This window comes from Pseudorasbora parva, chromosome 14 (genome assembly GCF_024679245.1).
Source record: "Pseudorasbora parva isolate DD20220531a chromosome 14, ASM2467924v1, whole genome shotgun sequence".
NCBI classification, from domain to species: Eukaryota; Metazoa; Chordata; class Actinopteri; order Cypriniformes; family Gobionidae; genus Pseudorasbora; species Pseudorasbora parva.
The window spans coordinates 28,181,238-28,206,052 of NC_090185.1; the positions used below are offsets into that span (position 1 = coordinate 28,181,238).

The 24,815-nt window shown below is 42.6% G+C and overlaps 1 protein-coding gene across 1 annotated transcript in view; it reads right to left on the reverse strand.

The window, feature by feature from the left end:
* Positions 1 to 24,815, reverse strand: part of LOC137040484 (complement C3-like) — a 46,353-nt gene that overhangs the window by 13,762 nt on the left and 7,776 nt on the right. Inside the window, exons 8-23 of the mRNA XM_067416142.1 lie at positions 21,766 to 21,848; positions 21,595 to 21,682; positions 18,561 to 18,663; positions 18,356 to 18,470; positions 18,153 to 18,268; positions 17,092 to 17,247; positions 16,208 to 16,420; positions 15,931 to 16,131; positions 15,542 to 15,700; positions 15,332 to 15,461; positions 9,255 to 9,317; positions 8,544 to 9,078; positions 8,373 to 8,458; positions 752 to 891; positions 457 to 666; positions 246 to 312 (exon numbers count right to left, since the gene is read on the reverse strand). Coding sequence (XP_067272243.1) covers positions 246 to 312; positions 457 to 666; positions 752 to 891; positions 8,373 to 8,458; positions 8,544 to 9,078; positions 9,255 to 9,317; positions 15,332 to 15,461; positions 15,542 to 15,700; positions 15,931 to 16,131; positions 16,208 to 16,420; positions 17,092 to 17,247; positions 18,153 to 18,268; positions 18,356 to 18,470; positions 18,561 to 18,663; positions 21,595 to 21,682; positions 21,766 to 21,848 — 2,465 coding nt within the window. The remainder of the gene's footprint in view (positions 1 to 245; positions 313 to 456; positions 667 to 751; positions 892 to 8,372; positions 8,459 to 8,543; positions 9,079 to 9,254; positions 9,318 to 15,331; positions 15,462 to 15,541; positions 15,701 to 15,930; positions 16,132 to 16,207; positions 16,421 to 17,091; positions 17,248 to 18,152; positions 18,269 to 18,355; positions 18,471 to 18,560; positions 18,664 to 21,594; positions 21,683 to 21,765; positions 21,849 to 24,815) is intronic.

Genomic DNA, 24,815 nt, shown 5'->3' on the forward strand with positions numbered 1-24,815 from the left:
ATTTGAAGAAGAATACAAGAAATTCTTAGTGCATTACAGTGAATTATTCACCGGAAATGGCAGACCAACTCCATATTAATGTGTATGTAGTCCTTGTTGGTGTAATAGTCAGGTGTCTCAATACTTTTTCAATATAGTGTACATATAATTCATGCATAAAGACCCATTAATACTTGCTACAAGTTTTTTTTTGTGTGTGTGTTATCATTTCATTGATCATGAATAATCTAAATATATAGTCTTACCACGGTCTCCTTTCTCAGTAGGGTTCAACACAAAACTCCTCACTTTAATTGTCTGGATGCCTTCTACCTAAAACACAAGATACAGAATCATGTGCCACACAGTTACTAAAAACATATAAAATAAATGAACATGTATCATATCTAATATAAAATATGTTCAATATTACATATGTGAGATCCAAGACAGAGCAGGCTTTAGTAGCCCACTTACTACCACACGTAGATTCTTCCTCACTGCATCTTGCCACATGAAGGAGGAGTCAATGGCTGTGACCTGTAGGGGGAGCTCTCCTGTTTTAAGGGGGATAATAGTGTATGTAATGAGCTTGGAGGACATGGCCTGCACCGAAACCTGCTGTCTGTGGGGTCCGCCAAATGCCACACTACACATGTCCTCTGTCTTATCCAGGATCACCATTACCTGCAAACAGACACATTTTTCAGGTCAGCTCACAGACGCTTACAGTGGGAGTGGGGTAATTGTTTGATGATGGTGTGAATCTAACTGTAAATGTTGCGTTCTTGTAGTTTTGGATCACAGCTTTGATTTGCACATGTTCATTTCTGGACACTGAGTGAGGCAACCGCAGGTCTATGAAGAACGGCTTCCAAGCCCGCACGTTATAAGGTTCCGCCACACAGAAGCCTGCAAGGAAACCAGGAATAATTAGCATGGATGCCACCCAAACTCAGCCCCCGCCACAACATTTGAGCTCGGGCAGTTCGGTCTGGACTTGATCCATAGAGGAGTAATTATGCCCGAACAGAAACTATTCAGACCAATGAAATTGTCAGGGCAGGCTTTAGACGATGACGGACAGATGATCAACAGTAACGTAATCATCCACTTCCTCAAAGGCACTTGGTTGAATTAGTTTAAAGGGTCATGAAACCCCAAAACACTTTTTTTGAGATGTAAAAAGATATGTATAGGCTGCACATCAATTAAAACACTAAGGGTACTCATTAATGTTATTCATATGTGAAAAAGTAATTTTTGTGCGATTTCCGGTTTGAAAAGCTGAGTCAGAGCAACGTCACAAATGCTGACGTCAGCGTGTGCTTTTCGGGCTGCTGGGGACATGCTGACGTCTGTCACAATGTAGAAAGGACCCAAAAGCGAATGCTGGTAAATTAGTAATTTATTGAGCGGGAACAGGGAAAATAAGGCTGACTGCCAGTTACCAGCCGTATAGGCGGACGCAGGTCAGGAGAGATAAACAAAAGAGTACATATAAGGAGCTGGCGGGTAGCCTGGTAACGGGTACTGCTGGCCAGGGAGCGCACGCAGGACGCGTCGAAACGCACACCTCACTCGGCTGATACGCCGGTGCTGAAGAGCAGACTGGGAAGCCGCAGAACCCAGGGGAAAATCCTCTTGAACCACACACACACGGCGAAACAGGACTAGGCGAGCATAAGAGGACAAGACGTTAGTTGCCGACATGAAAGAACAAACAATAACCCGACGAAGAGGGGAGAAGAGCATGAGAGTTAAATAGCAAGGTGATCAGGACAAAGGGGGGACAGGTGTGAGATGCACAGAGCGCGGCCGCTAATTAATATAGCGAGCAGCTGAGAGAAGGCGTACAGAGAAGAGTAAAGCCAGAGAAGTCAAACCAAACTCCTGACAGTACCCCCTCCCCGACGGGCGCCACCTGGCGCCCCCGAGGAAGACTGCCGGGAGCGGAGGAAGTCCTCGATAAGCGAGCGGTCCAGCACATCCCTTCCTGGTACCCAGCTTCTCTCCTCCGGACCGAATCCCTCCCAATCGACAAGATACTGATGACCCCGCCCTCGGGGTCGGACATCCAGCAGCTTCTTAACCTTAAAGACGGGGGAGTTAGCACGAATGGCAGGGGGGGGGAGGCAACCGAGTGCGAACCGCGGTCTTAATGCATGAGACATGGAAAACCGGGTGAACGCGCTTAAGGGAATGTGGCAACCTGAGCCGTACTGCCGCTGGACTGATAACCTTAGTAACGACATAGGGCCCAATGAAACGGGGAGCCAACTTACGAGCGGGCGTCTGAATGGGTAAATTACGTGTGGAGAGCCAAACTTTCTGACCACACACATACCTAGGTGCTTTAGACCGACGACGGTTAGCGGCCCGACGGGTGCGTTCCGCTGTCCGGCAAAGAACCGATCTCACTCTCCTCCAAGTACGACGACAGCGCTGAATGAACGCTTGAACCGAGGGAACGGCAGCCGCGCTCTCCTGAGAGGGAAACAGAGGTGGCTGGTAACCCAAGCAACATGAAAACGGAGACAGGCCAGTGGACGACGATGGCAACGAATTATGCGCATATTCTGCCCAAGTCAATTGTTCGCACCAGGAGGAGGGGTTTCTAGCTGCCAAACAGCGAAGCATCCGCCCAAGGTCCTGATTAGCGCGCTCGGCCTGACCATTAGTCTGTGGGTGAAACCCTGACGACAGACTGGCGGTAGCCCCAATCTGCCGACAGAACTCCCTCCAAAAGTTAGAAACAAATTGGGGCCCCCTATCCGAAACCACATCCGTAGGAAGTCCATGAATCCTAAAGACGTGGTCCACGACCGTACGCGCAGTCTCTTTAGCCGACGGAAGCTTGGGAAGAGGGACAAAATGAACCGCCTTAGAAAATCGGTCAACAACAGTCAGAATCACCGTATTGCCACAGGAGGGGGGAAGCCCCGTGACAAAATCCAGGGCAATATGGGACCAAGGGCGGGAGGGAATAGAGAGGGGACGAAGAAGACCCTTGGGAGGCGAATTACCGGACTTTTGCTGCGCACAGACAGAACATGACGCGACAAATCGACGTATCTCACGTTCCATGGCAGGCCACCAGAATCGCTGGCGGACAACTGCCAGCGTGCGCCCCACCCCTGGATGCGCAACAAATCTAGAGGCGTGACTCCAGCGAAGAACAGCTGGACGAACCGACTGTACGACAAAAAGTTTACCCTCAGGGCACCCCCGAGGAACGACGGTGTGCGCCAGCGCTCCTCTCACCAACCGTTCCACTCCCCACGTGACGGAACCAACCACGCATCCTTCCGGTAGGATGGTCTCCGTGGTGGCACCATCATCAGAGGAAGAGAACTGGCGAGAAAGAGCGTCAGGTTTAACGTTCCTAGACCCAGGTCTGTAAGAGATCGTAAAACTAAAACGCCTGAAAAAAAAGAGCCCAGCGAGCCTGTCTAGCATTAAGTCTCTTGGCGGAGCGGATATACTCTAAGTTACGATGGTCAGTCCAGACGATAAACGGAGTGGAGGCTCCCTCAAGCCAATGACGCCACTCCTCTAAGGCCAGCCGGATGGCAAGGAGCTCCCTATTACCCACGTCATAGTTGCGTTCAGCTGACGAGAGCCGGCGCGAAAAAAAGCGCACGGGTGAACCTTATGATCGAGAGGGGAGCGCTGCGAAAGCACAGCTCCCACTCCGACTTCAGACGCGTCAACCTCGATGATAAATTGGCTCTCCGGATCAGGCGAAATTAGAATAGGCGCAGATGTAAACAGACTCTTAAGACGTTCGAAAGCGCACTGAGCATTTTTAGACCAGACAAAGGGGGACTTCGCAGACGTAAGAGCAGTCAGGGGAGCGGCAACCTGACTGAAATTACGTATGAAGCGGTGATAAAAGTTCGCAAACCCCAGAAACCGCTGAAGAGCCGAGCGAGACTCGGGAACGGGCCAATCAGTGACTGCCTGAATCTTGGAGGGGTCCATGCTTATGCCCCTTGCCGACACGACCGAACCAAGGAAGGTAACCGACTGGACATGGAATGCGCATTTCTCCGCCTTTACATAGAGACGATTCTCCAATAAGCGCTGTAATACGCGACGAACGTGTTGGGTGTGTACCTGGAGATTCGGGGAGAAAATGAGGATGTCATCCAGGTACACAAAGACAAAGATGTTGAGCATGTCTCTTAACACATCGTTAACGAGCGCTTGAAAAACGGCTGGGGCGTTTACCAGCCCGAACGGTAGCACCCGGTATTCAAAGTGTCCTAACAGGGGGAATTAAACGCCGTCTTCCACTCGTCCCCCTCCTTAATGCGCACCAAATGGTATGCGTTACGGAGATCTAACTTCGTGAAAATCCTTGCCCCCTGCAGGATCTCGAAGGCCGATGACATCAGTGGTAACGGATACCGGTTCTTAATGGTGATGTCATTCAGCCCACGATAATCAATGCAGGGGCGCAGGGAACCGCCCTTCTTTTTTACGAAGAAAAATCCCGCACCGGCGGGGGAGGAGGAAGGGACAATGGTACCCGCCATGAGAGATTCGTCGAGATATCTCTCAAGTGCCTTGCGTTCAGGAGCAGACAAGGAATATGAACGGCCACGGGGAGGAGAGGTGCCAGGAAGAAGGTCGATACTACAATCATAAGGACGGTGCGGAGGGAGAGAAGCGGCCCGGGAACGACTAAACACCGCTCGCAGATCGTGGTACTCCTCCGGGACTCCAGATAAATCAATGGACTCCTCCTGAAAAACAGACACAGGTGAGACAGAGGAAACAGCAGAGACAAGACAATTTGTATGACAAGGCAAGCTCCATGACATAATAGAACTATCTGACCAGTTTATCTGGGGATTGTGCTGTGTTAACCACGGATGTCCTAGGACAATGGGGGCCATAGGAGAATGAAACACTAGAAAGGAAATGGTCTCTTGGTGGTTGCCAGATGTGGTTAGACTCACCGGGGCAGTGGCTAAACGGATGTTAGACAGCGCCCGGCCGTCCAGGGCAAAAGCTGTGGGAGTCTCCTTTAATTCATGAAGGGGAAGGCCGTGTTTAACCGCCCACGTCTCATCAAGAAAATTTCCCTCCGCCCCCGAGTCAATGAGGGCAGAGCAGGTGACAGATGAGGTACCCCAGCGAAGAATGGTCGAAATCAAGGTGCGAGACTTGAAGGATGGGGATAGAGGAGTTGCGCTCGCCAATACTCCCCGATCTACTGGCGAGCTCTCTCTTTTGCCGGACATGTGGCAGCAAAATGCCCAGTGCCACCACAGTAAAGGCACAATCGCTCCCGGATGCGGCGTTGGCGTTCAGCGGAGGAGAGATGTATTCTGCCCAGCTGCATTGGCTCAGGGTCTGGGCGTGACTCCGGTGATGCCGAAGGCGTGGATGGGGATCCCCGGAAACCCATGACGTCAGCACGAGCGCGTCTGCGCAGATCAAAGCGCTTGTCTAACCGAATGGCCAATTCCACCAACTCATCTAGGTTCGAGGGAAACTCACGAGCAAAAATCTCGTCCTTCAGGTCATCATTCAGGCCCTCCAAAAAGCGTGCAGTGAGAGCAGCCTCATTCCATTCACAGGTGGCCGACAAGGTCTTAAAGTCAATCGCATAATCGGCCGCGGAACGTCCTCCTTGGCGGAGAGCAGCTAGCTGTCGAGAAGCCTCGCGACCAAAAACAGAACGATCAAACACCTTCAACATCTCTTCTTTAAATAAGGTGTACTGCTAGCAGCAGTTAGCTTCAGCCTCCCAGACTGCCGCTCCCCAATCCCGGGCTCGGCTCGTGAGAAGAGACACCACAAACGCAACCTTGGCGCGGTCCGAAGCATACGTGACTGGCTGAAGGGAAAACACTACCTCACACTGGGTAAGAAATTCCCGGCACTCTGTAGGCTCGCCGGAATAACAAGGGGGGTTGTTGACGCGAGGCTCGGCTGCTTGTCGCGTCCCAGGAGACGAGGACTGGTCTTGACGCAGGAGGTGTAGTTGGCCGGTCAAATCCGTTACCTGGGCAGCGAGTGCATCCACGGCGTGCTTAGCGGCTGCCAATTCCTCGGCGTGTCTACCCAGCATAGCTCCCTGCAGCTCGACCGCTGAGCGGATGGTCGTCTCGTTCGCTGGGTCCATAGTGGTCGGGTTATTCTGTCACAATGTAGAAAGGACCCAAAAGCGAATGCTGGTAAATTAGTAATTTATTGAGCGGGAACAGGGAAAATAAGGCTGACTGCCAGTTACCAGCCGTATAGGCGGACGCAGGTCAGGAGAGATAAACAAAAGAGTACATATAAGGAGCTGGCGGGTAGCCTGGTAACGGGTACTGCTGGCCAGGGAGCGCACGCAGGACGCGTCGAAACGCACACCTCACTCGGCTGATACGCCGGTGCTGAAGAGCAGACTGGGAAGCTGCAGAACCCAGGGGAAAATCCTCTTGAACCACACACACACGGCGAAACAGGACTAGGCGAGCATAAGAGGACAAGACGTTAGAGAAGGCGTACAGAGAAGAGTAAAGCCAGAGAAGTCAAACCAAACTCCTGGCAACGTCGACCGCTCCGAGCGATTCTCGATATATATTCATGACATAAAGCTCATTCAGTCCAATCACTGCGCTGGTAGTATGCATACAAGATAATTTAGTTAATATGCATGAGACAGTCACTTCTGTCAGGCTCATCTTCCATCATTATTGTATGTTAGGGAAGTTTTGAAAGCAGCGTGCGGAAAAATGAAACTGAGGAATCGCACCCTGAACCTGCAAGCGTTGACTATCTAATTTATGTCAGGAGTGCAAAATAACGGATCTGTAATCTGTAGGCTAATGAACAATATTTTTGATGAAATAACAAGAATCAAAAGCCACATTTTCGTTTTATTTGTGGTCACAGACATGCACTAAACCGCATGTGTTCGGGCTCTTAGTGAAACAGCGTGCTGCATATTTGGACAAATATAGATTTAGCTGCCGAGTGACAGCGCGGATCGTTGCGGCAACCCAGCCCGCGTCGCTCTGTGCTTCAGATGCGCGGTCAAGACTATGAAACCTCAAACCCCTTCGCTTTTACCCCAATCTAGAATTATGCAGCCTTCACGTGCCATCGGAAATTTGATCATTCCGACTTCTGAAGTCGTGATTACGAAATCATTGCATTCAAGTTTCAAAAATGTGAGGGCGTTCATGTGCAATTTTTACCTAGAAAACTCATATTTACGATAATTTCGAGTCTCACTGTTGTAAACAATGCCAACGTGAACCAAGAACATGTCTCAGAATCGCTCTACCTGCTGCTATTGGGATCGCTAATCTTAATGCGCCTAATGACACTCCCCTATTTATGCAAACCATTCCCTGTTTCCACACAATACCCATCCCACCTTTTCACTTTTCACAAGACCACTCCCCTTTTAACAAGCCTTTTCAAATCGAAGGTGTGAAAAAACACCGCTGCAGCAGGGGGGGTTTAATGACCCTTTAAATCCTAAACGGAGAGCTTGTTTGTATGCATTCCCCTTCAATATTTCTCTCTGAAATGATGATCATGTTAGTAAGTAACTGTGTATCCTTAAATCATTTTTTTTACAACGCTGGCAAAGATCGTTTATTCCAGCGCACATGCAGAGTTGACGACTAATGTTATGCATCGCTCCATTGCTCTGATTGGTTGTAGGTCTATCCAATTGATGACTTACCTGGTTCCACAATCCATAACCTGGTTGTGATTATGGTATCATAATCACAGCCCAATGGAGCAGTTTCAGACTCATATTCTGACTAGAATTGAATATGACCACGGCAGGCTAAGGAATGATTACATTTTCAGAGACATTTTTAGAATTATATGCAGAAATGTTTACATGTAGGATTTTAAGCTAAATTATTATTCAAATATTCAAATTTCACATGATTGACATGTAGCATTACAAGCTAAATAAAATTATTAAAATATGAATAATTCATAAGAAGAAAAATATTCAGAATTTATATGAAGATGCTTGGCATGTAGTGTTAAATGCCAAATAATACATTTTTCAAATATTCTTAATTTATTATCATTAATAGTTAAACAAACAATTATTAAAATATAAAATCGATATGCAGTAGTAAAACAATGATCATCATTATTATTATTACAATATCCATCATTTATATGCAGAAATGCTTGTCTTGTAGCATTAAAAGCTAAATATTTATTATTAATATAGTCCAAATTCTTGTGCAGAAATGCATCTAAACAATACAAATTAAATCATAATACGTGTTCTTATTGTAATTTTTTAGTTATCATTGTGGCAGATCTAAAACCATATAAATGTAATTCTGTATGTCAGTTATTAGACATATAAACATAACAAAAATAACAAAAAAAATAATAACAGGGCTTACCCGTCTCAGGTGAGGCACTGATGGCTAGAAACCCCCACTGAGTGATACTGTCAGGAAGGACAGTGTCTACTGGAAATACAGCCAGCCTGGAATAAAAGCAGGGAGAGACACATCCATCAATGAACATGATAATAGTGGGACTTCTTCACTGAGTTGAAGTCAAACTCTTACCCGTCAGACTTGGGCACACTGGGCAGTCTGATGTCTGTCCACAGCCACGACTCATAGAATTTGGTGCGCACGTAAATGTCTTCTATACTATCAGCTAAATCATCTTCATCAAATTTTTCCTCCTCGTCCTCCTCCTCCTCCTCCACCTTCTCCACCTTCTCCTCCTCTCTCACCCCTGCATGAAGATTGTCCGCACTTGCTAATATGACAGATCGACTGTAGGTGACGAAAGTACGTCGTGACACTTCTGGCCTTATGACAGTTGTAATATAATCCAAGGCATGTCCACTATAAAGCATAAACTCGGTGGTGGTGGGTGGAGGGGTGGTGGTGGGTGGAATTGTGGTCGTTGGAGGTCTGGTAATGACACCAAGCTCCTCCCCTTTGTACTCTGCACAACAGCGGAGGAAAGCTAACACACAGCTCCAGTCCTCTGTGATGTAGAGGGAGCGACGGTAGCACGAATAGGACATGGGGATCTCCCTCATGCCGTCCACACAACATCTCTGCAGGAGCTTGTCAGAATATACCTTCTCTGAGAGGAAAGAATGTGTTTAGGCAGGGTGACTGAGCACATTAGCCTAGCGCATTAGCTCAACTCACTAATTTTCGCTAGCATTTTTGGAAGACTTTCATATCGCCACTTCTCTAACAAACTGTAACATAACAAACGTTAAAAAGATTTCTGATGCACTGATGACACTGACTTACCCAGCTGATCTCTGAGCTGCAGTTTGGCAGCAGAACGCCGTCTTCTAGATCTACTGGAGCAATCTATTTTAAACAAACCCAAAAAAAAAAAAAAACACTCTAATATACATATAAAATAAAGGTTTTTAAAGACATGTACAAATGTCCTTTACAGTGGAAAAAAATGTAATGTATTCCATATTTTCCTTATGGGCTTTTATTAATAAAAATAAAACAAAACAAAACCCAGAGGGGGGAAACATGACAAACTGCAAGACTTGATTTGACTTGACTTGTCATCACACAAGACGAACAATTCAGCAGTGTCAGGGCTCTGTCACAAAATCAAGAGTAAGCAAATAATGGGATCATTTTCATTTTTTGTTGAAGTATCCCTTTAAGATTTTGGAAAGGTTCTTTAGGGAATCATTAATGGTTCTATGACATTACGGTGAAACCAAGATGGTGAATGGGATGTAGTGCTAAAGGGTAAACTTCACCCTAGAGAGTATCTCAACGTAAAAGCAATGATATTTGGTTATTATTGCCATAACATTGTAAAGTGTAGTAAAACACTTGATATGTAGTAGTACAAGCTAAATAATATTTATGATTAAAATACTACAAATAATAATCATCATTATTATTAAATTATTATTACATTATTATTATTACATTAATTCTAACAGTTAACTATTGGCAAGATTTTTGAAAGGCAGCGTAAAAAGTGTTGCCGGCAGATGACTAATATATAAATAGTACCATTCAAAAGTTTGGGGTCAGTAGTATTTGAAAGAAATTAATATTTGAGATTGAAAATGGCGACGCATAATAGAAGCACACTTTCTTTAACTTATCTTTTGTGTATCGTGTTTTTAAATGCGAACAACACAGCGAACAGTGTGAGTGTTTCAAACAGCCAGAAGGTGTTATTAGTAGGGTTGGGCATCGTTTTGATTTGAACGATTCTGATTCCGATTCTGATTCTTACTTTCGATTCCGGTTCTTTTTGATTCTTGATTCCGATTCTTTAAGGGGTGGAGTCAAAACATGTCACATCGATATTCAATGCTATTTTCAATACCACGGGGGGAAAACGCTGCATATACTGTCAATTAGATATTTTTTTATTTTTATTTTTTTGTCTGTCTTTTGAAAGTCTAGGCAATCAAAAAGTTCTTCTGAAGAGATCACTTTATATGATAAAGCTTTTAATCTTTTTCTCTTATATAAACATTGATCAATTACTATTAAAATTCTCTCACAAATATTTGCTAACTCAATGTATTTTTTACAGTGGGGTAATTGTGTTGCAATAGCTTACACACAGCACAAGTAAGCTTGATTTCGAATGGTAAATTGAATTTAAAAAGACGACTAAACAGTAATAAATAAGAACAAATAAATATATTACAAAAAATAGCACAAATAAATAAAATAGAATAAAATATATAAATGAAAGACTGCTTTATTTTTTCAGGTAGGTCTAACATTCAGGTAAGAAACTTAATTAAAAAACGCAAAGTGGCTAATTAAATTTAAAATAACATTGGATAATGTTTTTGCAAAAAATTAAATAGTTTCATATAAAACCATTAAAGTTACACACGTTGATCAGTCAAGAGCAGTGTGATCGTTTGTCTTTTTGTAGTTTGACTTTGAATAACAAATGACTGCTGTCCCTTTAAGAACTGCCGCACTCATGGATCCTGAACACTGTTCCTGTTACTCATTCTTCATTTCTTCCTGAATTTTTTACGACTGTGTTTTTAATACTCTTCAAAATGTGCACTGAGAATTTGGTTGATTGTATTTGACCAATAATAAGCTGTAAAAAGAAGCAAATATTTGCACTTGTATGTCAGAGGGGGCTTTATTACGGTATGTGTGTGTGCGCTTCAGATGTGAGCTTGAAATCTGAGGGATTCGTAGAATTATGTGCAATCCCGCGCGAAATTCAGACCGATCACACACTAACACTAACACGCTGTCGTAAGGAAAAGTCCAGCAGAACGCGCGTTCGCCGTGTTCAGAGGGTTAACCGGGCTGAGTGAGAATATGCGGCTGCACATCAACTCGCTGTCGGTCAGAGAAGGAGAGGAGAGGAGGGCGCAGCTGGGATCAATACTGTAGAAACTGAGCAGGCTATCGTATTTTCAGATATTTCAGTATTGATATTTTTGACAACACTAGTTGCACTGTGCCGACCCAGGCTTTTTAAAAGTGAAATAAATCCACACTTCAGAGCGCCGTTTACCGGGCTTCCATGGCTAAAAGAACAAGCGGGCGCGCAAGCACCAGAAGTCAGGTGGCCATGATTCAAACTTGCGCGTTTGGAACCGATGATCGGAACCGAAAACAAATTTTCTAAACGATTCCAATGGAATCGTTATTTTTTAAACGGTTCCAAGTTGGAACCGGTTCTCGATGCCCAACTCTAGTTATTAGACACTGGAAGGAGCTGCAAGGTGCTGTTTACAAATGATTCCAGAGGCTTCAGCAGTATACCCGCTGATCTAGCCAGACCACTGGACGCCGGGCCAAAGTACGAGCCTCGAAACAGTTTACAGAAGGCTCTGTGTAGACTTGCTCTTCCCAGAATTTTCCTTGCCAATGTCTATTAATCATCAAAATGGATGGTTTGTGTATGGTTGTGGATTAACACACATAGGGCACTGAGGGATTGTTATGCTTTGACATTTACGGAGATGTGGCTAAATGCACAAATACTGTACTCCCTCTTCTCCCACGACTGTGTTCCTGCATTTGATACCAACACTATAGTGAAATTTGCAGATGATACAATGGTAGTGGGGCTGATCAAATATAATGATGATTCAGCTTATAGAGCCGAGGTTCAGAATTTGATGGACTGGTGTTTGGAGAATAATCTATCTTTGAAAATTGGGAAGACCAAAGAATTCATTATTGATTTCAGGAGATCCCAGGATGGGAATTATGCTCTGGTCTTTATCAATGGAGAAATGGTGGAGAGGGTATAGCATTCATTTCCTGGGAGTTTAAATGACAGATGACCTTACATGGACCGCAGATACCATGGCATAAGTAAAAAAGCCACAGCAGTAGGTGTTTTTTCTGAAGACACTGAAAAAAGCTGGTCTGCCACAAGAACTGCTCTTGACCTTCTACCGAGTCCTGTACGGGTCCGATTTTGTAAATCCTCACCCGCCCGTACTCACAGTGCGTTAAACCGCATCCGACTCGTTTTCCAACATGGACCACTAATTAAAATCCGCCTTGCTTAAAATAGAACCGACACTCAACCCGCACCCGAAATAAAATCAGTTTAGCATAAAACATTATATAGGCCTACATATATATTGCCAGGTCATACAAAAGTAACAGCACCGCGCCACGTCTTTAAAATTCGAATCATTCGGCTCCTTTCCGCGCCAACTCAGGAAGTTGTTCAAAATCCTGCTGTGCCACAGAGCGCCAATGTACTGATTTCACCCTGTGCTACAAGATGCACACATCGTGCAGCTCTTCGGATTCAAAGCTGAGCTCCCGCTTAGGCCTATATAATTTGCGCATCTGGCGCTGAGTTTTGAGTCCATTGTGCGACCCCCTTAAAGCCTTGTGTGCTTTTTTGAAAGTGAGAGGATCCTGGGAGGGCACGTGGCGGCGCAAGCACAAATAACCTGATTTTGTTTTGAAATGATTTTATTTACTTGGAATACAGGCAATACATATTTTTGTAGATGTGTTCCTAAAAATATGCATATAGTTTATGTTAGCGTGCGACTTTTAAACCAGTGTTAGACCCATGTTTCCCCCTTGTCCCACCCAACCTGCACCCGTATCAGACACAGTTGGATATTTTTCACCTGTTTCAGCAAAATTTGCGGGTCGACCCATCGAGTACAAGTGGGTACCCGAACCCGTGCAGGACTCTGTAAGGGCGCTTTATATTCAGTGCACAAAGGATTATCAGCACTCAACTATCAGCACTGGAGGATATATACAGTACAAGGTGTCTTAGAAAAGTGAAAAGTATCTATAAGGATTCTACACACCCAGCTCACCATCTTTTTGAACTGCTACTTTAACGAAGGCCAGCTTGTAGTTGTTGTTGTGCGAGTAAACCTCACTCCTCTGATCTCAAGAGACGCTCTAGCCATTTACTCTCACAGAACCAGACTTGAGAACAGTTTTTTTCCCTAAAACTGTCAGCTCCAAATCAATCACTGAACTTGTGTACTGTTTACATACAGATTATAGTCTACAAACAAAAAACATTACAACTTATTACACTGCTTCTGCATTAATAATGTTAAAGTACTCTTGCACTACAAACCCGATTCCAAAAAAAATTTGGGACAACATTTTTACAAATTGTGAATAAAAAAGGAATGCAATAATATAAAAATCTAATTATCTTATGTTTTAGTCACAATAGATATAGATATCAAATGTTGAAAGTTAGACATTTTGAAATGCCATGACAAATATTGGCCTATTTTGGATTTCATGAGAGCTACACATTCCAAAAAAGTTGGGACAGGTAGCAATAAGAGGCCGGATAAGTTAAATGTACGTATAAGGAACAGCTGAAGGACCGATTTGGAACTTATTAGGTCAACTGGCAACGTGATTGGGTATAAAAAGAGCCTCTCGGGGTGGCAGTGTCTCTTTTAGAAGTCAATATGGGCAGAGGATTACCAATTCCCCCAATGCTGAGGCAAAAAATTGTGGAGCAATATCAGAAAGGAGTTTCACAGAGAAAAATATTTTGAAGTTATCGTCATCTACAGTGCATAATATCATCCAAAGATTCCGAGATTCTGGTACGATCTCTGTGCATAAGGGTCAAAGCTAGAAAACTATACTGGATGCCTGTGATCTTTGGGCCCTTAGACGGCACTGCATCACATACAGGAATGCTACTGTAATGGAAGTCACAACATGGGCTCAGGAATACTTCCAGAAAACATTGTCGGTGAATACAATCCACCGTGCCATTCACCATTGCCGGCTAAAACTCTACAGGTAAAAAAAAAAAGCCATATAAAAACATGATCCAGAAGCGCAGAAGTTTTCTCTGGGCCAAGGCTCAATTAAAATGGATTGTTGCAAAGTGGAAAATCTCTGTTCTGTGGTCAAACGAATCAAAATGTGAAGTTCTTTTTGGAAAACTGGGACACCATGTCATCTGGACTAAAGAAGACAAGGACCACCCAAGTTGTTATTAGCGCTCAGTTCAGAAGCCTGCATCTCTGATGGTATGGGGTTGCATGAGTGCATTTGGCATGGGCAGCTTACACATCTGGAAAGGCACCAGCAGTGCTGAAAGGTATTTCCAATTTCTAGAACAACATATGCTCCCATCTAGACGTAGTCTCTTTCAGGGAATATCTTGCATTTTCCAACATGACAATGCCAGACCACATACTGCATCAATTACAGCATCACGACTGCGTAGAAGAAGGTTTTGGGTGCTGAAATGGCCAGCCTGCTGTCCAGATCTTTAACCCATAGAAAACATTTGGCGCATCATAAAGAGGAAGATGCGACAAAGAAGACCTAAGACAGTTTAACAACAAGAAGCCTGTATTAGACAAGAATGGGACAACATTCCTATTCCTAAACGTGAGCAACTTGTCTCCTCAGTCCCCAGACATTTGCAGACTATTATAAAAAGAAGAGGGGATGCCACACAGTGGTAAATATGGCCTTGTCCCAACTTTTTTGAGATGTGTTGATACCATGAAATTTAAAACTTATTTTCCCCTTAAAATTATACATTTTCTCAGTTTAAACATTTGATATGTCATCTATGTTGTATTCTGAATAAAATATTGAAATTAAAATATTGAACTTCCACATCATTGCATTCTGTTTTTATTCACAATTTGTACAGTGTCAAAACTTTTTTGGATTCGGCTTTGTACTTTTGTACATATTAGCAAAATGGTAATTCAAGCTTTCAATATGCTTAATCATGCTAGCAACATGCTTGAACTTGTATTCTTTTTAATTTCATTTCAAACTTTGAGTTTTTTTTTCAAGACAAATTCAAAGTTTGTTTAAGATCTTTACTCATATAGTTAGATGTTAATGCTGTGTGTGTGAAGGACCTTTTTTGTAGTCAGTGGAACCTCCTGTGCTGGAATAAAACATCAGTCCTGCATCACTGAAAACACCCATATTATTGCTGCCGCCTCCTGAGGTACAGCCCATATCACCCTGTCCCACCACCTCCCACACCTGAATGAAAGAGTCATGAGTATCAATGAAGACCTGGAGAAGGTTCTGGAGAGTACAGTGAAAATTACATCATCACTCACCTTCTTCTGCGTCAGGCGGTTTTTACTCAACAGAAAGATGGCATTATCCACAGCAACCAGGCTGACCTTTGCTCCCGGGTCACCTTTCACTTCAAATTTAAAGCTGCTGCCTGGTGAGTAGTAATTGAGATTTTCTCCCTTCACTGGTCCTACACTGAGCTAATACGATCACAAAAACATTCATATGAAAATACAAACAAACATAAATGTATGCAACAATTATGGCATTAAAGTTACTGTATATGAACTTTTTTTTTTTTTTTTTGACAAAGTATCCCTTAAGAGGTTTAAAAGCCAGAAGAAGAATTACTTTAACTATTGAACAACAGGCATAAAGTTCTAGAATCATGCAATATTAATTATTCCTTATGGTAGTCACATGAACTCACCGAACCTACACACCGGTCCTCCACATCAACAAACACAGAGTCTGCCACCACTTCTGCCCAATTTTGCCACGGCAAAATATAATATGCCACAATCCGAAAGGCAGGTAGCATTTCTGCGGTAACCAGAAGAGGAATGTTTGTGACATCCAGGTCTTTGATATTCAATCTAGCAGCATGGATTATTTTTCCCTTGTTTAACACCTGTATAAACAATTGTAAGTGTAATAAATACCAAGATTAGTAATTTTCATCCCAAAATGTTCCAAGTGTCACTCACGGCATATGTCAGCTTCTCCACGAGCTTCTGCTGTTTTGGTGAGGAAGATCTGACGTACGCTTGGACATTAAGCATGTCACCCACCACCACCCGATTGGAACCCACTGAGATATGCAGGTAATTCCTGTTGTGGTTAAAAGAGGAATATGGTTCCACACGCACTTCTTCAACAGCTTGCTGTTCTGGTTTCAGTAAAGGATCCACTGTCTCCACCTACACATGAATATGTCATGATTGGGGTAGTTTTGGCAGGTTAATGAATATGGAAATGTTAATGTATTTGGTGTTGGTGGGCTAGATCTGCTGTTGAGCAATATGGACTTGCTTCTGCTAATAGATGCACAGACACACTGAGCATGTAAGATAAACTGCTGCTGCATAAAAAGTCATGCATAAATCAAGATCTAGGCAGGCGGAGCTGGAGGAGGGGGAGGGTTTTAGAGGAACTTATATATATTAGGGATTCCACAATTCTCAATATCTATTGAACCATTCGGTACGACATCCACGGTTCAATACGTGCTTGTGAAATGCTTGTTTTTTTTTTTTTTCATTTAATTAATTTCCATGCATTTTATTTATCTCTGAATTGGCTTTGTTTGAGTGTGCGAGTGAGTCTACGTGCTGAGATGAGTAAATGTCCAGTCACTTGACGATGCACTAAATGGATGCAGTGCGCACCACCATCTTTCAAATCTGTGGTGTGGGTGGGGTGAGCGATATCATGATTTTTGATCGTGGACATCTCCAAAATTTGCTTTAAAAAAATATTGTAGTATTTTGCTACAGTACACAATTTATAATTTGCCTAGACTCAGTTCAAAGTTAAATTAAGTTTTTGGATTGTTTCTATTGTGCATGCGTTTTTTCTGTGATTTACTTACTTTCAGTAACTGTGAATGAACATATAAGCCGGCCGTGTTAGGCATGTTGATGTGGACTTTGATGGTGCCGCTGTGAACTCTGATTGGGTTTTCAACAAAGCTGATTTTAACAGGAATATTAGGGGCCGGAGAGCCATCATGGTTACTCACTATAACCTAAGCAACAAAATACAAACAAATCCATATTAATGTTACTGTCATGAGCTAAAATCAACAATCCTATTATAAAATCAGATTAAAGGAATAGTTCACCCAAAATAGGCAATTTTGTCATCAGCCTAATATCTTAAGCCTAATAAATTCAGAAGGAAGCTTAAAAGAAACATTTAAAAATTCTGAAAACATTGATAAAAGGACATACAATTTCTAAAACTTAAACTAAAAAAATAAAAAAAATAAAAATAAAAAATAAAATAAAAATATTATATATATATATATATATATATATATATATATATATATATATATATATATATATATATATATATATATATATATATATATATATATATATATATATATATATATTCCTCATATTAGACTCTAAAGATTTCTAAAGGATCATGTGACACTGACGACGGGAGTAATGGATGATAAAAATTCAGCTTTGCATCACAGGAATAAATTATATTTAAATGTATTTCATACCATTATTTTTTATTGTAATAATGTTTCACAATACTAAAAATAAAAACTAAAAATAAAAACTAAAAATAAAAGTAATTTTTTAAAACTTTTGACCGGTTATTAAAAATAAACTTAAAATAAGATGTGCCTTGGGAACTAACTGAAATTAAATACGTTAACGTTGTAAGTACTAAAAAGACAAACAGATTTTTTTTTTAGCTAACTCAAAATATTAACAAATACTGTAATAATAAAATAATTAATAATTCTAAAATTACAGTGCTTCTGAGTTCTTTTTAGAGCCTGACAGCCCGTGGTCCCCGTCCACTTTCAATGTATGGAAAAGAGCAGCTTGGACATTCTGTTCCATTTCTATTCAGCAAATAAAATAAGGTATGGAATCACAGTAAATGTCACAACAGAAATTAAATTACCGTCATGCCTAATGGCAGGCCAGGCTTGAAATACATTGGTGTGTCCCTTAAGGAGAGCATGTAGGGTGATATTACTATTTTAATGCCGGATTTCTCTGCTTCCACGAGGTCGCTACCTGAGAAGAAAATCTTGAGACGTAAGAGTGTTTTCAGAAAAGAAACTTAATAATAAGGCAAATGCTGATACTGAATGATTTCCCCACCTGAGCTGGTCATTACCGATGCTTTAATGTACACAGAAGCCCCCACTAGGCTGCTTGTGTCAGGATAGACCCTCTTTATCTCCTCCATACTCAAACTAACAATTCCTTCATTCAACTGCAATTTATAAAACATAACAATTGTCTCTTTCAACAAATCTGTTTAAATGTTTAAGATACTTAAAGTGAAGGTTTTTTAACCACTTACATCATTTAGTTGCTTCATGGATGTGAGTCTATTCTTCTCACCATTTATTTCAATACCAAACAGCACATATGCAACACCTTTCACTGGTTCACCATAAAGATACCTAGAAGAAATATATACAGTATAGTTACCTCAAGTTCCTTTTCAGATGTTTCACATTACATCAGAACGTGACAGACGTTATGGGGAAATGCATGCGAGGCAAATCATATTCGAGTGTAAACTAAACGAGCCAATGTACATTGGTGTCCAAGTGTTGGATCTCATGCTCCACTCCGCAAGCACAGGTATAAATACGGAGGTAAATGCAATGCGCCTTTGTCATTTGCTTTAGAGCCGTTCTTCGAAGTCTGTTCTTTAGGAAGAAACCAGTAATGTTTATTAACAAATTTCGGGAGGAGCATTCGGGAGGTGTCTTCACAGCATTAACAGAGAACGCTTCTACATCTTCAATGAGTGATCGCTGTTCATACAGCTGAGAGGGTGTTGTTGAGCCTTCGATGAGAGTGTGTGCGCACTACTGGCCATTTCCCCTGCTTGCTTCAGCACTAAAAAAGTTATTTTCCCTAAAAGAGCATAACACAGGTGTGACACTACGTATTTTTAAAGATGCCATTCCACTTGTGTGTTTCTAGATGCGATCATTCCCTATCCTCATTTGACAGCCACGGTCACTGCATCACATGCCAAGGTACAGGCATGCTGAAACTGCATTTGTGGGTGGTTCATGTTCTCTCATGAGAGCATGACCATGTCAGCTCGTTGTTTGTTTTGCCTTTATCGTAAGGACTTGCACGCTCAGTGTGTTTTGTGCTGTTGAGTGTGGGTTGTCACGGCAAGCCAACGCATTACTCTGTGCTCTAGATGTGCAGTCGAGACTCGAGGGTCTCAAATGAAGTGAGTCCCCTCGCCTATACCCTGATCTAACTCCTCTTTTAAACTCTTTGGTCTATAGCCAGGTTAACCTGAGAATTATAGTGAGAGCTTCCCCGCCGAGTACATCTCTGTGGGTCCCCCACTACTCTAAACCATCAAGCTGTGAAGCTTCCGGATTGCGAGTCCTTCTCATGGGGGACCTAGAGTTTGATTTGGGCCTCTAGCAGAGGATCAGATGTTGATTGCTGCAATCGGAGAGAGGGGTTGTAATGCTCTGGAAATGATGATGATGCTGAGCTTCCCACTGCAATGGTGTGTGCTTATGCTTTCTCAGGCTGCTGTACGCTTGGTCTCATTCTGAGTTTCATAGCTGGTGTCTGGGGGCTCGACACAAAAATTGGCTTGCCCGCCTCGTGCCTTTTTTGGTGAATGGAAAGCTACTGGTGTCACAGCCAGTGCTACCCAAAATTCTCATCTAAAGCAATTTCCTCTATCTCTGGGACCCAAAAGGGTGCGGTTGGCTGTGTGTGATGCTATGCCTTGCCACCCTCAGCCCCTTCTAATCTCGCCAGCGGGAAGCAGTGTATGTGTTGAGGCCGTTGGGGACACGCAGTCTTACACACCCCCTTGCCCACTCGTGGAATCAGGTAAGTGTTGCACTCAACACTCAGACCCCACTTCGGGCTGCTATTCCATCCAAGTCAGGACCATGCATTCCAAGTCGGTTCCACTTGCACAGAGTCTGGAGGCTTGTCTAGTGCTCCCCAGCCAATCTCGGTGGCTTATCCATACCATCCAACTCAGCTATGCGATTCAGTTCGCCCAGTCTTAAAGGGCATCCAGTTCACCCACAAGCGATGCTCCTGTGCTACGGGTGGAGATCCCAGTCCTACTGGTAAAGGATGTGATTGAGGCGGTCACTTAACCCCTACTTCATTGTACCCAAGAAAGGTGGTGGGTTACGTCCAATCCTGGACCTGTGACTTTTGAACCATTTCTATTCAAAATGTTAACACACAAAACAGAAAATGATCTGAAATCTTCTATTTGTTTCCGTCCACAAGATTTGTTTGCAGCGATCGACTGGCACACAGCTGGCTCTGGAACCTCCTCACGACAGCACCGCCCTGGCCCATTCCTCTGAGGAAGGACCTGCTTTCTCAGAGACGGGGCACCCACTGGCACTGGCATCCCGACCTCTGGAAACTCCATGTCTGGTCCCTAGATGGGACACAGAGGTTCTAGGTGACTTACCCCAATCTGTGGTAGACACCATCAATTTGTCAACAGCCCCCCTCTACGTACTGTCCTGAGACCCCAGCCCGATTACATGCCCAAGGGTCCCACCACTTCCTTCATGGACCTGGTGGCCCTTAGTGGAGGCAGACAACATCCTAGCTTTTCTCTGTCCTGTCCGTGCTCTGGGGCTATACGTGGATAGAACACAAAGCTTCAGTACCTCAGACAAGCTCTTTGTTTGTTATAGAGGCCAGCAGAAGATAAATGCTGTCTCCAAGCAGAGGATGGCTCACTGGAGAAAGAATGCTATGCCTTGGTGTATCAAAACCAAGGTGTGTCTTGCCCGCATCAGTTAAGAGCCCAAGAGTGTTGCTTCTTCCTGGGCACTGATGCACGTCGCCTCGCTGACAAATAATTGTAGAGCAGTACCAGTGAAACCAAACATGTTTGCTACATTCTGTAGCCTTTGTGTAGAGCCGCTTTCCTCTTGTGTGCTTGCTTTAAATAGCCAGTGACACCTGAGATCCGCTCTGTGTTGGCTTGCTGTGCCGTACCCCTGCTTGAAGACTTATTAGAATTAGAAGTCTTATGCTAGCTGCTGGAAGGGGCAGCAAAGGGATTAACGGGATGAGGTGTCTCGTGCAGTCCCATGTGGATCCCACATTTTCCAAGGGATAGGTTTTATAAACTATTTGATAGAGTGTGTAACTTTTCATGGCCATATTCCTGGATGACAATATAAAGATTGATCAGGCTCAAATTATGAAAGAATGGTTGAAAAGGAGCATGAAGTAACACTTTCACACATGAATTGGCACCCCTGAGTCCTAAAATTCATTGAAAGTCTTTGGGATGTGCTGAAATGTTAATTCAGTTTCCAAATACATTCAGATCATTCAGAGTAGTTTGATTCACGCACCTGGCGGTTATTTCTACTTCCAGCTTTTCTGCATCTAGACTGAGGTGGGATGTCTTTGGAGTCAAAGTCACATTGAACGCTGGGAGCACTTGAGAACAAGAAGAAATGGCGTTAACCCACCAACAGAGTGAGAAAAAAAATAAGAATCTGAAGGTAATATGATTTGCTTACCATATTTCTTTACTTCAAACTCTCTGCTGTAAATGTTCTCCTTTCCTTGATCAAACTTTGCAACAACTTTCCACTTGCCCTCTCTAGAAAATCAAAAAGATCAGCAGCTACATGAGTACAGGGTAAATCCAAATGATTTATAATTATATTATTATGTTAATATACAATGTAAAATAGCAATTACATAATTTTATCTTATAATTTAATGAAATATACATGTAGATTTATGAAATTCCAAAGCTGACAAAATTATAAATCAATAAATACATAAATAAATATACAAAAAATGTAAAAAAGCAAAAATAAATGCACATAAATCCACATTTATTTATTTATACATTTATTAACTTCAACTTTTATTTAGTTCCCCACTTATTCATGTATTTATGTCTACATTTATTTATTTCTACATGCCTTAGTCTGTATGGTAATAAGGGGGGGGCGTGTTTAACCTCAGACATAGCAATCAAGCTCAGAGTGGCAGTGCTGAAGCTTTGAGGCCACGTGACACCTTGTGGTGAGACCAAACGAAACGCAAGAATTTCGAGAAGAAGAACTTTGAATAACTTTGAGATTTTTGTCCAATGAATCCAAAATCTTATACCACAGTTTAAGTCATTTAATATCATCTTAACTGTATGTAAAAATGATTAAAATTAATTGCGATTAATTGCAGATATTTTTAAATGTGATTCATTGACAGCACTAATACTCTATCAGTCAAAAGTTTGGAAACGGTACTATTTTGATTGTTTTTGAAAGAAGTCTATTTGCTCACCAAGGCTGCATTTATGTTATTAAAAAATACAGAAAAAGCTGTAATATTGTGAAATACTATTGAAATGTAAAATAACTGTTTTCAATTTTAATATATTTTAAAATGTACTTTATTTCTGTGACTCAAAGATGAATTTTCAGCATCATTAGTCTTGAGAGTCACATGATCCTTCAAAAATCATTCTGTTGATGATTTGCTGCTCAAGAAACATTTATGATTATTAACAATGTTGAAAGGGGTTGTGTAAAACATTTGTTTTAGGATTCTTTGATGAATAGAACGTTCAAAAGAACAGTATTTATCTTAAACAGAAAACTTTTGTAACATTGTATTATCATTAAAAAGTTTTGGGTCGTAAGAAATTATTTTAATATAAATTTTTGGGGGGGAGGAAAGAAATGAAAGAAATTACATTTATTCAGCAAGTATGTATTAAATTGATCAAGTGACAGTATATACATTTATAATGTTGCAAAAGCTTTATATTTCAGATAAATGCTGTTCTTTTGAACTTTCTATTCATTAAATAATTCTGAAAAGTATTGTACACAACCCTTTTCAACAATGATAATAATAATAAATGTTTCTTGGGCTGCAAATCGGCATATTAGAATTATTTCTGAAGGATCATGTGACTCTAAAGACTGGAGTAATGATGCTGAAAATTCAGCTTTGAATCAGAGAAATAAATAGCATTTAAAAATATTTTCAAATAGAAAAGCTATTTTAAATTGTAAAAATATTTAACAATAATACTTTTTTTGGATCTAATAAATCCTTGATAAGTAGAAGAGTCTTCCTTCAAAAACAAAAAAGTCTCCCTGAAGAAGGGAACGTAGACATATGTCGGAACTGACCAAAGAATTGGGGATCATTTTCAGAGACCAATCTATTTTGAGTGTTTTTAAACGAGCCAGTAAACATAGGCATGCGGTTCACACGTTCCACACTCCTCCCCGCAAGGCGGGTATAAATAAGGAAGTGAAAGAACCGCATCTTTGCTTTAGTGCTAAGGAGCCGAACTAGTGATTCGGGCATACAGCGGAGGTACAGCACCTGTGGCTACGGAGCGTATGTCTCCGTTCCTTCCTTCAGGGAACAAGGGTTACTTACGTAATTGAAACATTCCCTTATATTCTGTCACGTTCGATGTACTTCGTATCCTACCAACATGCCACAGATGCCGGCCCTTCCAGTACACTGCTAGAGCTCTCTGGACCACCCCAATGTTGGAGCAGAAAGTCAGGGCTCTAAGCAGAAAAGGTCAGTCACTGCTGTTTTGCAAGACCCACTCAGTGTGACAACTGAATAATGCTGGCAAAGGTCTCAGGAGATGGAACACTGCAGAGCCATATCCTTCTAAGGAGGGGGGGTTGCAGTTACACATAAGGACTAATCAGGCAGGGCAGTACAACATATGGTAGTTTCTGAGGTGGTTCCTAATTCTAGGGGGAAAGAACACCACCAGAGACGACAGAGCTCGGAAAGATGGCATGGGGACATGGGGCTAGGCGAGTAGGGTAGCAGTACTGTGGAGAATACACATATGGGGTTACTACATATGGATACCCAGCTTAGCGTCAGACAGCTGCAACGTCTGACTGCCGAGGGTAATAGGGGAGCTTGACAGGGTTAGAAATTTCTAAGGGAACAAAACTGGAGACAATAAACTCACGTATCCGGCCCAGTGGGCTGGAGTGGCGTTGCAAGCTGACACTAGAATGGGTCCTTTTCGTTACTGGCCACTGGGGGTGAGTATACAGGAAGACACCAGCTCTACATGGAGACTCTACATAGAATCTAGCGAACATGTCCAGCCCGCAGCTCTACAGATATATGTCAGCGAGGCACCTTGAGGAACCCAGGAGGAAGCTACACTTGTAGTAGTGCTCGCAACCCAAGTGTGCTCGCAACCCAAATGGCATGTCTTGGGATTGGTACACCAAGACAATAGCATCCACTATCCAGTGGGCTAACCTCTGCTTGGAGACAGCCTTTCCATTCTGCTGGTCTCCATAACAAACGAAAAGCTGCTCTGATGTCCTGAAACTTTGAATTATATCCACATAGGCATGAAGAGCATGGATGGGACAGAGCAAAGCTAGGGCTGGGTCTGCCTCCTCCAAAGGCAGCACTTGCAGGTTCACCACCTGATCTCTAAAGGGAGAGTGGTAGTAACCTTGGGCACATATCCAGGCCGGGGTCTCAGGATGACGTGAGAGTTGGCCGGCCCAAAATCTAGGCAAGATTCACTAACCAAAAATGTGTGCAG